Source organism: Monopterus albus, unplaced genomic scaffold (genome assembly GCF_001952655.1).
Source record: "Monopterus albus unplaced genomic scaffold, M_albus_1.0 scaffold157.1, whole genome shotgun sequence".
In the NCBI taxonomy this organism is placed as follows: Eukaryota; Metazoa; Chordata; class Actinopteri; order Synbranchiformes; family Synbranchidae; genus Monopterus; species Monopterus albus.
In genome coordinates, this window is record NW_018128037.1 from 923,080 (window position 1) to 938,811 (window position 15,732).

The 15,732-nt window shown below is 39.6% G+C and overlaps 1 protein-coding gene across 8 annotated transcripts in view; it reads left to right on the forward strand.

Annotated features, from left to right (window-relative positions):
* The first annotated feature begins 2,121 nt into the window (after positions 1-2,121).
* Positions 2,122-15,732, forward strand: part of rgs19 (regulator of G protein signaling 19) — a 38,184-nt gene continuing 24,573 nt past the window's right edge. For 3 of the 8 annotated variants that reach the window (XR_002276150.1, XM_020615067.1, XM_020615068.1), the window contains exons 1-2: positions 2,122-2,207; positions 2,291-2,341. Coding sequence is in view for 6 of the 8 variants with exons in the window: in XM_020615067.1 (XP_020470723.1) it covers positions 2,151-2,207; positions 2,291-2,341 (108 nt within the window). In the remaining 2 variants the exon portion in view is untranslated. Of the gene's footprint in view, positions 2,208-2,290; positions 2,342-10,219; positions 10,331-13,078; positions 13,208-15,732 lie in introns of those variants that run through there. The other 5 variants (XM_020615070.1, XM_020615072.1, XM_020615071.1 and 2 more) reach the window with 5 other exon arrangements.

Sequence of the window (15,732 nt, forward strand, 5' to 3'; positions counted from 1 at the left end):
AGGGGCATTGGTAATGAGATGCATCATAGTTATGAGATGAACATGGACAGTAGTGTAAATGACTGACAGCAGCAGATCCGACGGTAAAAACAGTCAGCAGCAGATTTACATGTAATATAACAAAAAAGGGGGAATGTACTGACTTTGTGCACAACAGCAGAAGTAGTGTTTTTATGTTCTTAGTATACTTGTTTATACAGGATAGGTTATTGTTGAAGGAAATCTGCTTTTTATGCTAGTGGTATCAGGTATTTATACCCATGTAAGTGTCATTTCACAATACCAGACTTAGAAGAAACTGTAATTTTCTTAGTAGCCCCTGCCTCTCCCTCTCTCTCCCTCTCTCTCTCTCTCCTTGGTCTATGGCGCCCCCTGCTGTCCCTATTTGTTCATTCACATCATGTGAAGCAATCACTTTGGTACATTGGTGTCTCCTGGTGAAACTCAGCAAATTGACATAAAAAAACTGTGATTTGATCCTATTTTACAACCAAACAGCAAAATTTAAAAATCCTCTAGGAGAGTAGTTTGAAGCGAAATTTTATTTGGGCCACAGTGAAGTAAAACTTAAAAGGCTTTCTACTTAAACCAAAAGGCAACATAAAAAAATTCAAGATCCCTTACAGATGAACTTGTTAAGAAACTCGAGGAACCAAGCATGGCAGGTGAAATACTGAGTTTCAACTAGACCTTCAAATGTTACACACATTGTGTGCTAAAATAGGGGTGAACCAAGCAATACAACAACATGTACATCTTATATACCAGTGTAGATGTATGAATGGATAAATAAACAGTTGTTCAAGAAAACCAGTGGTGGCTGGTGTAGTTAATTGTACTGATTCACAACATGTGTCTTAGCAAACACAAACACTGAGATTCCTGGAAAGAAGGAATTTAGTACACAGAGGATGCCTGGGTTTGTTTTCCTCCCTCTTTCTAGGTATCTGTTTTATTTTTTTCAGTTTTTGTCAGTTGCCCCCCACTGATCCACTGTTGGTTGATAAGGAGACTGAGTTGCAGTGTCATGTAAAGAACACTGAAATGTTGTGAACCCAGCTGTGAGGACCTCAGCTAAATACAGAATTTAAACTAAATAACACTGTAGAAATAATCTGTTTTATAATTGTGTGTCACTTACAACAATTATTTGAAAATAGTAATATTAATATAGCCCCCAGTCTAGTCTAATGTAGAAAATTTTATATGAAAGTTTATTATAACGTCCTCTGGATATATGTAGCCTATATGAGCACATGCACCATTAAACTAAAGTTTTCTCAGTAAAATCTGCAGCCATGGTATCTTTGTCATAATTATTTTATATCTAATTGACCTATATTCTAGAAAAGAACAGCTATGCCATTAAAATTGCTTTTCACAGAGAAAACATACACATATAGGCCTTTTTTGCTGCGTATATAAACCAAAATATATGCCCCCATTGCCAATGTAAAGTTACAATAAATTCAATTCAATGTTCATTATATATGAATGTAGGCTATGTGTAAAAACCAGTTGATTGCCCAGTAATAACAGCCTACATGCCTACATTATGCATAGAGAGGTAGATAAGTTTTATTATTAAAACACCCACTTTATTATTTAAATTATGGTTTTACGCGATCTTTTACGATGTGTAATAACATCTACAACGAATGAAAATGATCATATACATAAAGTTTTATTATAGAGAACCCCAGGTTTCCATCTGCTTGCATGGACGTGAAATCGCGCATGCGCTCTGTCGCCTCTTTCCGCCAGGGCGGTGATCACTCTCTCTCTCTCTCTCTCTCTCTCTCTCTCACTCTCACTCTCTCTCACACACACACACACTGTAATGAACTCATATTCCGTTGATGCTGATCTGAATGTGTCACTTTAACTTTGCATTACGAACATCATCCAATAACTCTTAAATTCTTATTTAAACAATTAGCCCCGTTCCTAAAAAAACATCATGTAATATAAAAATCTCCGTTTCTGTTTTTAGCTCTGACAAACGTGTTTATCCTGTTCAGTTGGTCCTGCTATGTTTGACACGAAGGACAGGAGCATTCGTGGTAAAATTCCAAACTTCAGAAGTACTACCACCTTCAGCGGTACAATCAGCAGTGTGGAGCGGCAGAGGGCGAAAAAAAACACCACGAATGTGTCTCCGAAAGCGCAACGGATACCGCCCTCCGGATCTTATTAATGCCAAGATTGTGAGTATCTGATCGGCTGCAGACACGAGCTTGAACACGATGAGGGGAGGGGTGCTGGTTTCACTTTAATTTCCCTGTGCCAGGTCTCCAGTCAGCGGCGGGGCTATTCCTCGCACCGCGGTGTTCAGGAAAAGGTCGGTCTCCGTGATTCCTTCCCTCCTCCTCCCCTCTGTCCTTCCTCAACCCCCCCCTCTTTTCCTTCTCTCCTTTCATTCTTCCTTGATTCATTATCAAGAACGAGCGGCAGAAAAGCGGTCTTTGAGCAAAGAGAAGGAGCACTCGTGTCTCCTTTCAGTCCTTACCTGGGTGGTTTTTTAAACGCTTTTCTTAATGACATTGGCGCCAGCGGGAGTGTTTCAGTCTAGTGCTGCTTGCTTAACTTTCTTTTTTTCTGTAACATGAAACAAGACGTGCAAAAACACACAAACAAGCTCATTGGTAGAAAACTGAGGAAGAAGAGAAAATAAGTTTTTAAAGTACTTTATTTTGGTTTTCTTCATTTCTACCAGTGAGTTGACAGTAAATGGACTGTTAGCCTTCTGTTGTTGGATGGACCACTCAGAGGTGAAGACGGGTGTAGTTGTAACACAGATAAGGTGTAAAGGCCCAAGTCAAACTAGCATGACCTTTTATGATTTCAAGTTTTGTACAGTCATTGATTTTAATGCAATCTTTTTAACTCTAAATCTGCATTGAGATCTTGTTTCTGTCTCCACTAATTTACTTTGACATGTATGTCTTTTTCACTCAACAGTAAAGTGTCCTTAGGCCACTGTGCTTATGCAGTATGGATAAAGTTGCTGAGGGTAAAGTTGCAAACCAGACAGGAAGAGTGCTATCTTAGCTTATTCTGTTTACAATCTTATCTTCTCAAGCAAGATGCAAGATACAGTGCAAAAGATCTGTGGTGTAGCATGCTTTCTCACTTGATACATGATTCAGTAGATGTTGCAGCTGTTCATTTTAGTTTTTTGTAGACACAATAAGCTTGCTACCTAACACTCTTGCTAGTGTGTGAGGTATCTTCTGGCTGTGGCCACCAGTCAATGACACACAACTCAGTTTTGCCAATGAATTACAAGGTCATATGTGCAAAACTCATTAGTGTCATGACATAATGTTGCATAATTTGACACTCTAAAACAAAGGGTACTTTATGAACAGTAGATGTCCTCCATTGTTCAGTTGTTGTTTTTTTAGTCAGTGTAGCACCAATTCACCACGAAAATCATCTCAGGGCACTTTACACTGTAAGGTCCAGATCTTACAGTATAAGAGAGAAAAACCCACCAAATTGTTGGGTTGTTGGAACGAGCATCAGCTTTTATGTTCCAGACTTAGACTATTACCTTAACAGAGTAATAAATTATAGTTTTTATATCACTAGAATATTACTTGTGTATCCGCAGAGGCCACAGATGGCATCTGTTTTTCAACATTTTGTTAGTCAATCTTGTTGATGTACTCAGGTCTTATTCTTGCTTTGCTTGGTTGATAGTAAGACAAAACTGGGAATTGGTGATATGTTCAAGTTTGATGGATTTTCCTTCAGTATCTGTTCTTAGGATGTATAACAATCATATCTGTGCAATATATGTTCCATTTTAGGGATGCACTGATACGACTTTTTCCACCAATACCAAATTTGTCAGGTTTTTTGGCATTTGCAAATACTGATCTAAAACTACTGCTGTATTTTTCCTCATATTACAAATCTCAAAACCAAACTGTCTGAAATTCACTGGAATAATTTTTACCTCCACCAAGGAGGTTATGTTTTTGGTTTTGTGTGTGCGTTTGTTGGATGGTTTGGAGGATTACAGACAAACGGCTGGATGGGTCATCAGCATTCTTTGTACAACATGGGGCAAAATGTAAAAAATGTCATATGTCTGTCAGTAGTTATCAAAATCATTTGTAGGGTGACAATGTCTGTCACCAGACCAAATTTCATCCACATCTGATCCGGATTCCACATCTGAATTTAACGTTGAAAACCCCACATAAATCATATTTTCTGCCATAACATGGCCTATCATGAAGATAGAACCCTTAAATGTTCAGGTAAGATGCACAGTATATCTGACTATCATACACTAAAAGATGATCCAGATCTGACCCGGTTGAAAGACTTTAGGACACATTTTGTGTTGTTCTGAATCTCATTTTTCACAGGCAATGTGTGAGCGAATGTTGTGCCTTGGCAGAGGTACATGCACTCTCTGAGTGCTCTTGTTATGTAAGGTGACATGAGGCCAGGGATTGCTGTAGTGCTTGAAACAGCTATGGGCCTGTATCATAAAGAAATGTAACTGCCAGCAAAAACACAAAATTGAATGACCCTAACCTAAATTAGCATGTCATTTGGATCTGGATCGGTTGAATCGGACCAGTATACTTGTTAAAGTCAGTTTTGTTGTAGTGGTCTATAATTGTGTAACTGAGACTTATTTGCTGGTGATAGGATGAATACATTGGCTACAAAAATGTAATCTTAGGGCTGGGTATAAAGATGTATGTAGATCCAGTACCTATTCTTAAAACTGCAAGACTGAGCTTTGCATTAGTGCCTTTTAGTTAATTTTGAATCCAATCACAACAAAAATCACCTCAAGGCACTTTACATAGTAAGGTCAGCACCTTGGAGGATTATAGAGATAAACCCAACATATTTTCTTTGGGCAAGCACTTGGGGACAGTGGAGAGGAAAAACTCTGTCTATCTGAAGAAACCTCAGACAGAACCAGGATCAGGGTGGGCGGCGGTACTGCCTAAACCGTTTTTTCAGTAAACGTGTTTCATCTGAGCTAAATGTTACTTGTTTTAAATGGTTCAGATGTGAAGTATGTCTACTTTGCGGAGTTTTTCCAGTGTGCACAAAAAAGTTATTTTAAGTTAAACAGTAACAAAAATGACAGCTGGCTACATGAGCTTCCTTGAGTTATGACATTCCCGTAAACTGGGACATGAATAGTTTACGTCTGTGCAGTTTACCTGACTGTCATGACTTAGGATGCTTACCTGACTCTGGCTATATCTTGTAGCAGATTGTATGATGCGGAGTTAGAATGAAGTGAGCTTACGAGGCTTATGTTGTTGCCCGCTTCTTGTTTCTACAAGCAAGAAGAATGTATGGCAAAAAAGAGGAAACATATTTTATTTGTTTTCTTTTTCTTTAAACAGTATCTTTAGTTTGACAATGTGAAGAAGGTTTTAAATTCACGATACAACATTGCACTTTTATGATGAAGGCATAGGTGAAAATGTAACAGACTAAAGTGCTGCTTAAGGGTTTTTGCCCGAGTTTTAGTTTACTTAATTAGATGGATTTGATTTTGACCATTTGACAGTTGAAGTCTGTCTAGAAATATTACAAATTACTGTTATATTATAGTGATGTCACACGTTTCTTTAATAGAAAAAAAAGAAAATTAACAGTGGCTGCAGTTCCTCATAGGGACCAAACACCTCAAACTCTGACAGTACCTTGCTCTTGTCATGTTGGACTGCGAATTAAACCCCAACCATGTTTCACAGACTCAGTCACACATTGAAGAGCTCATCAGCTGGTGTTTGGGACCTTGGCAAAAAAAAAAAAAAAGCACAGTTTTCCTTTACTTTTCCTGCAGTGTCTCTGTGAGTTCACAGTGCCCTTGCTGTAGTATGATACGTTTCTGTATTGATACTATGACGTTCCTACTGTACATACTATTTATAACAGTCCAGTAGCAGTCTTATTGTATTATCTTCACAACCTTTGTATAAACTACAGCTTTAAAATTCCTATTGGGATTTTTAGGAATCAGGTCTAATTACTATTTATGACCTTATAAGGTGTAGAGCCTGGTTAGGCACTTTCATGAGGAAGAGGCACTAAAAAGCAGAAATGAATTTGTTGTTGTGGTAAAGTAAACATGGTTTGAGCAGAGATGATATTACTGTATATAACTGACCCCTCCCTTTCTTTCCGCGTCTCCTCATCCCTTCATTATGGAGTAAATACCTGTTCATAAATCATACTGGACAGCTTTGGGGGAAGGCTTTGCATAGAAAGGTGCTTTTGAAATCAGAAATAAAGGTGGAAGGAAGTGTCATGCTTGTCAGGTTTTGAAAGTACGGCAATGCACATTTCTTCACTGTTCTCAGTTTGGTGTGTCCAAGCTTGTGGAACTGCAGGCCATCAGATGTCAACATCCATCTCGTTTTAATCCTCATAAATCTGAAAGTTTGGGGTGGGGGTGTCCTATCCTGGAGACAGTTCAACCCCCCCCCTTAAAAAAACAAATGCTTATGAAAGAGAAGTGAGATTTGTTTTTGGGTTTCTACACGTCTCTGTGAGCTTCACTGGTGTAAAGTCTTCGTTCTCACGTGACCGAATAAACCAGAGACATTTTAAATGCTCATTCAAAACAAAAGGCTTCAAACGCATTCAGTGTGAAAATGCTCTCAGAAATCATTGAATTCACTTTGCTCTTCTATCAGACCTATCAATTATGTGGGGCTTTCCCCCAAATTAGCACTTGTGTACTGCTTTGGGAACCAATATCAGCAGTGTTGGCGCTCTGGGAACGAGGTGTCTGGCTACCACTGGGGGCTCACACACCAGCTCACAGATACTGATTTCCACCTGATCAGGAGTGTACACGTGCTTTTCCTCCTGCTTGTTGCCAGTTGGTACACACTTCCTGTGTCTTTCTTCACTGTGTCTGTTGCTTGCTTCCTCTTTTCTTCAAGCTGGTCTTTTCTGCATTTTGGTCTCACGTTTTGTGTTTCCCCCTTTGTGTCACTTACTCTTTTTCTCTCTCTCAGCCCATCTTTACATTAGTGGGGTGTATGTGGTTGCTATTTTTGTGTGTGTGTCTTTGTTATTATCGTGTGTTATGATTGTCTGGTGATTTTACTGGTCACTGTGTGGTTGAGTTCATGTTTTAAAAATCAATAATAAATTAGTACTCCCATGTCATCACTGATGTTACAGGGACACCTCAGATCTCCCCACTATCAAATGTTTGTCCAGGAACTAAAAAAACCCGCCTTATTTTTAGTTCGTCCACCACACTTTTTTGAGGTTATCCATTGGGATTTTGAAGGAATCTCATCAAGAGCCCACAGAAGACAATGTCATTTCTTGAACATCATGAACTCAGCAAAAAGCCACTAAAATTGGAGTTATAAGTAAAAGGTTGTTCCTGTTTCAAAAACAGGCTACGAAATTAAAGCTACAATAGTTGTTTTTTTGTTGCTGTTAAGTATAGGGATTCAAATAATGATTTGTTTCATTATTGATTCTGGTAATCATTTTCTCCAGACATCATTTGACCTAGAAAATATGAGAAATTATGCTCACAATGTTCAAAGCTCAGTGTGTCAACCGGTATGCTAAAACCTAACCATAATGATTATTTTTCTGTTCAGTGTTTAATTGATACATTAACATATTTTTTTCACCTCTAGTTCCTGCAGTCAGTGTGCAACAGAAAAAAGATTCTTTATACATTAAATTAAAATCTTAACATTCACTTTGTTCATGAGAAGTTATTTTGATGTCGTGTATTCTGAAGCTGTTCTTGCCAGACCTAAACAAGCAGTGTATTTGGATGAGCTGTATCAACCATGTGCTTGAAAATAGAAGTCCATTCACCACATTAACATGACCTAAATGAGTCGATTGATCGTGTATTAAAATTCATCTTCAGCCTTACATTGCAGTCCTTTACAATTGAATTGAAAGTACAGGGAAGGTCCAAAAGCAACATGAAACTTTACTTTGAGTAAGCCCAGTCATACCTTGCTTATGGAGATATAAATCATATACTTTTAGCAGTGACAGTAAACCTCTGCATGATTTCCAAAAAGAATCTGAAATGTGGACTCGTCAGACCACAGCACACTTTGCCACTTTGCATCAGTCCATCTCAGATGAGCTCAGGCCCAGAGAAGCCGGCGGCATTTCTGGGCATTGTTGATGTTTGTCTTTTGCTTTGCATAGTAGAGTTTTAACTTACACTTGTAGATGTTGTGACAAACTGTGTTAACTAACAGTGGTTTTCCTGAGCCCACGTGGTCATATCCTTTACAGAATGATGTCTGTTTTTAATGCAGTGCTGCCTGAGGGATCCAAGGTCACGGGCATTCAGTGCTGGTTTACAGCCTTGCTGCTTGCGTGCAGAGATTGCTCTTGATCCTCTGAATCTTTTGATGACATTATGGACCGTAGATGATGAAATACCTAAATTCCTTGCAATTGTACGTTGAAAAATGTTGTTTTTAAACTTTTGGACTATTTGCTCACGTAGATGTTCACACAGTGGTGAACCGTGCCCCATCCTTACTTGTGAATGACTGAGCCTTTTGGGATGCTCCTTTTATACCCAATCATGACGTTCCTCACCTGTTTCCAATAAGCTTGTTTACCTGTGGAATGTTCCAAACAGGTATTTTTTGAGCATTCCTCAACTTTCCCAGTCTTTTCTTGCCCCTGTCCCAGCTCTTTTGGAACATGTTGCAGGCATCAAATTCAAAATTAGTGAATATTTGCAAAAAACAATAAAGTTTATTAGTTTGAATATTAAATATCTTGTCATTGTGGTGTGCTCAGTTAAATATGGGTCAAAAGGGATTTGCAAGTCATTGTGTTCTTTTTTTATTTATGTCTTACACAATGACCCAACTTCATTGGAATTGTGGTTTGTAAATGACACAATAAGCATTGGTCTCCTGGTTTCAATGTGGAATTCACTTGGCTCACTTAAGGTTAATTTCAAAGCAAAATGAACCCTAGGGGTACATTTCCATATCCTCAAGTGTTTAACTCATATCACAGTGTCGATATGTTGCATTTGCCATCCTTTTTTTTTTATTTAACATTTGATGGCAGTATTCTCTTGTGACTTAGCCCTTGTTTGGTCCTGTATTCACAGATTGCTTATCTCAATTTTGGACCAGTATCCAGTGTTTGGTCCAGTATGACCTGATGTTAACACCCTGAATTAGTCCAGTATTATATAATGTTTAACCTTGTCGTGGTTGAAATATTTGGTGATGCTTTAGTTTTGTGTTTTAGCTATGTGCTGGTCCAGTAATCATTAATGGGTTCAAGGGATGCACCCATTGAACTTTTTCTCTCCTAATGTGATACCTCAGTTCACTTTATCCAGTGCTCCCTGTGCCCCTGTGTCTGTACACCGCACTGCATGAAACCAACTGACATTGTTTTTATGTAAGGTAACAGCATGTAAACCAGAGACTGTTGTAACACTACAAACTGGGTCAGTGAATTTAAATGACAGCAAAAACATGGCCTGGTCACATCATGGTTAAGTAAAGACAGAATCATTGCTGATACAGATTCAGCAGAATTTCCCACCACAGGAATGCAACTGATTGTTTTGATTGATAATTCATCTAATGGAATATTAATGTGTGAAACTAAAATACACACCATCTTAGTAATGACATACTATGATGTACCAGGAAAAGACTTTCTCTAGCTCTCAATGAGGTAATCTTGAGACAGCCTGAGAGGGTTTACATCCTTTTCTTTTTCTGGTAATTTACAAAAAATGTGATCATCATTTCAGTGAAACTTAGTTTATGTTTATCAGATTTGTGAAATGCTATACCTTTCTCAGAGTATTGTGCCTACCATTGTAGGTGATTGGTACGCAATCATACTGACTATAGCCTTTTTCTCTCTTTGTGTGTTTGTGTTTGTGTGTGTGCACCCTTTTTGTGGATAAATGTACATTCCCCTGGGATTGTGGGGTCATTTTATGTGTGTTATATGCTGTGTTGGATTGTCTGCTCTGTGTGTGTGTAAATTATATTTATGGCCCACGACTGCATGCTCTTGTGGGATTTCACACATATTCATGTATGACTGTGTGTGCTTTTGTATTGTACTTGTGTACTTCTGTTTGACATATTTGCGTGACGGCATGTTTGCACGTACATTTATGCATTCCCCTCGTGTGTGTGTGTGTGTGTCCATGTATTTGTGTATATTTATAAAGGAAAGGTTCGAGGCAGAAGGGGGGATGACATGCATGTGTCCGGCCTGCTAACATCGTTGACAACTCGCACTCTGACTGACTTCCCGCCCTCACAAAATGACGGACATACTGGTAAACCAACTGCACCTCTTTCTCTCCCTGTCTAACTAATGCCCTTTCTTGTGTTTCCTTTTTGTGTTCATCTCTTTAGCTCTCTTTCTCTGAATTTCTTTCTTTCACTGTCTGGGAAATGCTTTTATTATTAAAAATTCTCTTTGCTGGCACAGAAACAGGCAGCTACAAATAAGAGGCCTTTCTTTCTACTGTAAATATAGAATGTATCTTTTGTGCATGTATGTTTATTTATGTATTAATTCAAGTTGATACATGACATTTTCATAAAAGGAGCCAACAATACAGAAGCAGCACTATTCTAGCTTGTTTACAGCCATCATGATAGGTATTGTTCTGCTGATACTGGTGGCAGTAAAGCTCTGATCATACTCCACGATGGATGCAGACAGCTGTCGACTGTGGATGCACACGCACTTTTACACAAAGTACAATTAGGGATTCTATAACTGGACGTACAGTATGTACGTGTGCAGACCTATTCCACACGGGCACATTAGAAAACATGATGGTGACCTCCAGATGGCCGAGGAGCTCTTTTGTTTGTTGTATTTTAGAAGAGCAACATGAAAAATGGTGTGTGACTACTTAATACATAGAGCACCAAGGATGGGGAATGAAAATACATACAGTTTATGAAAGAAGCATCGGGTTTACCTTTCTGGTGCAGGAGCAGTTGATGTGTTTATAGTGTGGACTGTCTGCGTGGTCATGCATTTTGAGCTGCAGGGACATGTCTGCACAGGGTTCTGCATGGACTTGGCCAGATGATGAAATTGACATTATGGGTGGGAGCTTGTAGAGACCCTCGCCCACACAGATGCAGAAGCTGTGAACTGGCCTTAACATAAACAAGGGCAAGAAAGATGATTTGAAGCTAGCAAACTATGAGTTAAGGAAATACATTTCAAAGAATACACACACAGCCTTTTGGTAAAAAAAAAAAACACAATGTTTGTTTACATGAAAATTCCACCTTTAAAGTAACCTTCAGGCAAACCAATATGACTAGCAGCAAATGTTAGATTTTGACTCTGAGACTCAAGTTCTTCTTCCATCTTATGTGTAAAACACTATGGAGACTTCAGAACCACCAGTAAATCATCTAAGAGCTTGTTAATGAACTGAGATGGCCAGTCGATCACGCCTGCCAAGTGTGTTTTATTGCAGTTAATTTTCAAGTAGGCATTATTTTTGATAAACTGTCCACATATCAGGTGGCACAGCGGTGCAGTGGTTAGCACTGTCGCCTCTGGATTAGAATCTGACCGCCTACCCAGGCCATGGTCTCCTTGTACTTATGTGGGTTTCTTCTGGGTCCTGCAGCTTCCTCCACAGTCTAATGACTTGCATGTTATATTGACTGGTGACTCTAAACTGCCTATAGGTGTCAGTGTTTGTCTCTAAGTGTCATCCCTGTGATAGGTTGGCAACCTGTCCAGGGTGTACCCCACCTCTCACCCACTGTCATCTGGGATTAGCTTCAGTCTCCCATAACCCTCTACAGCAGTGATTTCAAATCGTGGTACTCGAATCACTGGAGGTACGTGAGTCTCCACCAGGTGTGGGTATGCTCTAGTACTTCTATGCAGAAGCAGCTCGGTTTATACACGTGTCACAAACTCACTCGTGAGACTTTATATTGTCTGAAAAAAGGTCTCCTGATAGTTTAAGGATTTCCTTGAATGGTCATAATCTTGAGGCAGTTGCGCGTTCATGTGAGCTTGCCTGACACCCACCGGTGCCAATATGAAAGCAGAATTTTTTGACTGCGTGTGATTCTGTGGATCTATTTGACCTTCTGCTGCTGCACTGTGACCAGAGGATGCGGAAAAAAATACAGGGCCTGAGGTTACTGCATGTCCAGGAATGTTCCTGGGGCTCACTGTTTTACCTGACTGGGTCTAACCTACAAGCAGCCGGCCTGTGAAGCCCCATGGGACAGTGAATGATCAGCTCATCAATGCTGGATTCCTCTGGAGCACAGTACCTGTTTGTTTTGACCCACTTGAGGTCAGTGTGTCTGCAGCATGTCATGTGTTGTGGGTTAATGAGCGGATTAACAACCCATGATGTTATTGTCCATGCTACTCTACCTGTTGGAATTAATTTCACTACTTTGGGACTGTATGTGGTCATGTGGGGGAAGATGCAGCGACCACCAGTTGGATTTACCGACCTTGGAGCTACTTGAAAGGGACTGATGTTTCCACTACTCAGTGGGACTTAAAACTAATCAGCTATTATACCATTTAGGAAGCCTTCCACATACATGGATATCTCTTCCTGGAAAATTAGTTCAGTTGCTGCTGAAAAGTAACCACAGACCTTCACACATATGCTATTGGCCAAAAGTATATGGATGACACCCACCTAGTTTTCCTGTGGAAATTGGTTAGTAGAGTGCACTCCCATCTTCTTCCATCTGACTACAAGGCCAGGGATCAAATTTGACTTTCACAAACCTGCTAACCTCTATGCATTTCGATATCATAGTATATATGAGCGTCTAAAGGGGTTGGTCCAGCTTTTTCCTTCAAGCCATGATGGTGTGAATTGGCGCATGCAGTCATGACGGGTTGGGTTGACTTGATGTGTGTATGTGTGTGTGTGCATAGACACCAGGTCTGATTCATCAAGTTTCAGAAAGAAACCAAGAAGCCCTGTGTGTCACAATATCTCTGACTTCGTTTCCTGACCCCCACCCCCATCTTTTCCTGTTGCATTTCATCTCTCTTCTTCTTTCCTGGCGTGAAGACACATTGATTGATGGAATCATTGTAGCTATTACCAGAAGAGTGAGAACATAAAAAGGACCCGTTGGTTCTTTTAGTCAGTCATCCATTGTTGTTCCACCATTGAATCGTCTAATCTCTGGTGAGTTTTGCTACTGAATAGTTTCTGAGTGACGAGAGTTTAACATGCCAGTTACTGAGCAGGGTTTAGTTCAAACTCATTACTAGCTCAACAGATAGAGTAAAACAGTACCATGGGCTCTGGCTCCCTGGTTGAAAACTTAGAGCACAGTTAACTCATGTTGCTTCATTACTCAGATTTATGTAATTTAACAATGTCTCTGGGTTATTGAGGACATTCTCTGTTATCTCTCTGATGAAACTCCTTCAATGCCCTGACAGGAAAATGCATTGTCATCAAGCTCTAACCAAGACTGTTTCTCAGTTCCTGAAAAGTGGGCATGTTTCCATGTTTTGGGTGGATAACTACAAATAACCTACATATTGTACATGTTTCAAATTATAGGTTTTTAGATGGATTTCCCACTTTCCAAGCAGGCCTTTGCTTTGGTTTATTATTCTTTATTTGGATCCCCATTAGCATCTGTGCTGGAGTCATATTCCATGTGTGTTCCATGTACTTCGCCAATAAGTCTGATTTGTAGTAGGTGCTGGTGACACCTTCAGTTCAGTTGGAGTGTATCTTAAAAAGAAAATAGAATTAGCAAGTGCTTACATACAACTTATAATACTGTAATATCACTATTACAGCCAGTACAATAAAATAATGTCTAATTAGTTATTTGTAAGTTAGGCTTTATTTATTTAGGAAATCTATTGAGACCAAGATCTCTTTTGCAAAGAGAGAGCTGAGATCAAATGTCATAGACACTAGGCCACGGCAAGACAGTTCCTTAACTAAGAACAACCATCATACACACACACACAACCACAGTAATTAAAACATTTACAAATATCATTGGCAATGTAAAACTTTAATATGTCTCAGAGGAATTAATGTCTCTAAGTTCCAGTAGTAAGATGGATAGAATCCAGTCTTCCCCAGTTCACAGCTAAAAACCATCCATCCATCCATTATCTATACTTCTTATCTTGAACAGGGTCGCAGGGGGGCTGCTGGGCTGCTGGGGCATCAAAACGTGAGCTGCAAAAATGTTTAAAATATCATATCTCCTAGGTGTCTTTGTATGTGTCTTTTTTGTCATTTTGGATAAAAATAGCACTTGAAATAGACGTGACAGCTTTCATGACTGTAGCGATGTGTTTGTGTGTGTGGCTGGGGTGTGACTGTAAGTGGACACGTGTATATAGCTGTGGGCCTGCGGGCAAGATGGTGTGTTTGTTTATTGTAACTTTTAAATTCAGATGTGAGCAGTTGTAGCTGTGTAAATCTTGTCAGTGTGTATGTTTTTGTGTGTGTTTAGACAGACCTGTGCATACAAGGAACGGAGAGGAGATAAATTTGGGAGGTGATGTGCTTTGTAGGTGCAGCCCTCTGGTGCAGAACCTTGAATCTGTCACCACATTCTGCTGTTAGGCTGGATTTATAGACCTACTTGCTGTGTGAGCGTGTCTGTGTACTTGTATGACTATACAGCGTGAGAACCAATTAGAGTTTCATACCATGGGAGTGAGGACATTTAGAGACAGTGAGGCCTGTCCTCACGCCTTCCAAGGGATGTTCGAAGGTTAAGCCTAGGTTTTAGGTTTAACAATTAGGTTTAGGTTGGAGTAGTGATTCTCTGCCTGGCAGTGGTGAAGGGCACATTAAGATGACTAAGGTGGGCACTGATGAAGTAGGTGTGTGTGTGTTAAGCCTTTGAATAAGTGTAAATAGTGTAAATAGGTAATGTAAATCATTTTCTGTGTGAGTTAATTATATGTTAATCCCCTACTTATACCTAGTGGCTCTCAGTCCTTTTCCATATTTAGCAATAACTGCCACTCATAACAAATAGTGATTTGATTAAGCGACGGCCTTAGTGGTACAACATCCAGTTTGTAAGCATGGGAGGTTGGCTGGGGTGGGGAGGTGCAAGAATGAGGTTTCTACTCAACTTAAAGGGGCGTTCACCCAAAAAAGGTGGACAACCACTGGGTTAGAGTTAGGTTGGATTTAGGCATGTAGTCGTGATGGTTAAGGGTAGGCGAAAGGGCTCTGGAATGCAAAGATAGCCGTACAAATGTGTGTCTGCGTGACTCCTGTAAAATAATGTGTCTGACACTTTTAAAAAACAAGTAAACAAAGACAGATAAAGAGCAAGAGGAGAAGCCCAAATTGTTCAAAACACATGTATGTGTGTGTAAAACTGTCAATAAAACTGTGCTCAACATGTCAGGGCAGGGCATTTCGTTTTCCTTTGGCACTGGATCTGGGTTCTGACTCCCTGAAATCTATCTGTAAGAGTAATTAAGAGGAAAATAAGAATCATGAGAACAGACACAGAATTTACAGAGCAATCAGAAAACACCCACAGTAACTTCATGTAGCCTTAAAAACAGATAAGTTAACACTGACCACAACTGAAATACACTGGAACACAGGTCTGCTTAACCCTTGTGCTCTGTTCGGGTCTGTGGGACCCGGAGACACATGTCACCTTAAAAACAACAATATATATAAATATATATATATTTATATATATT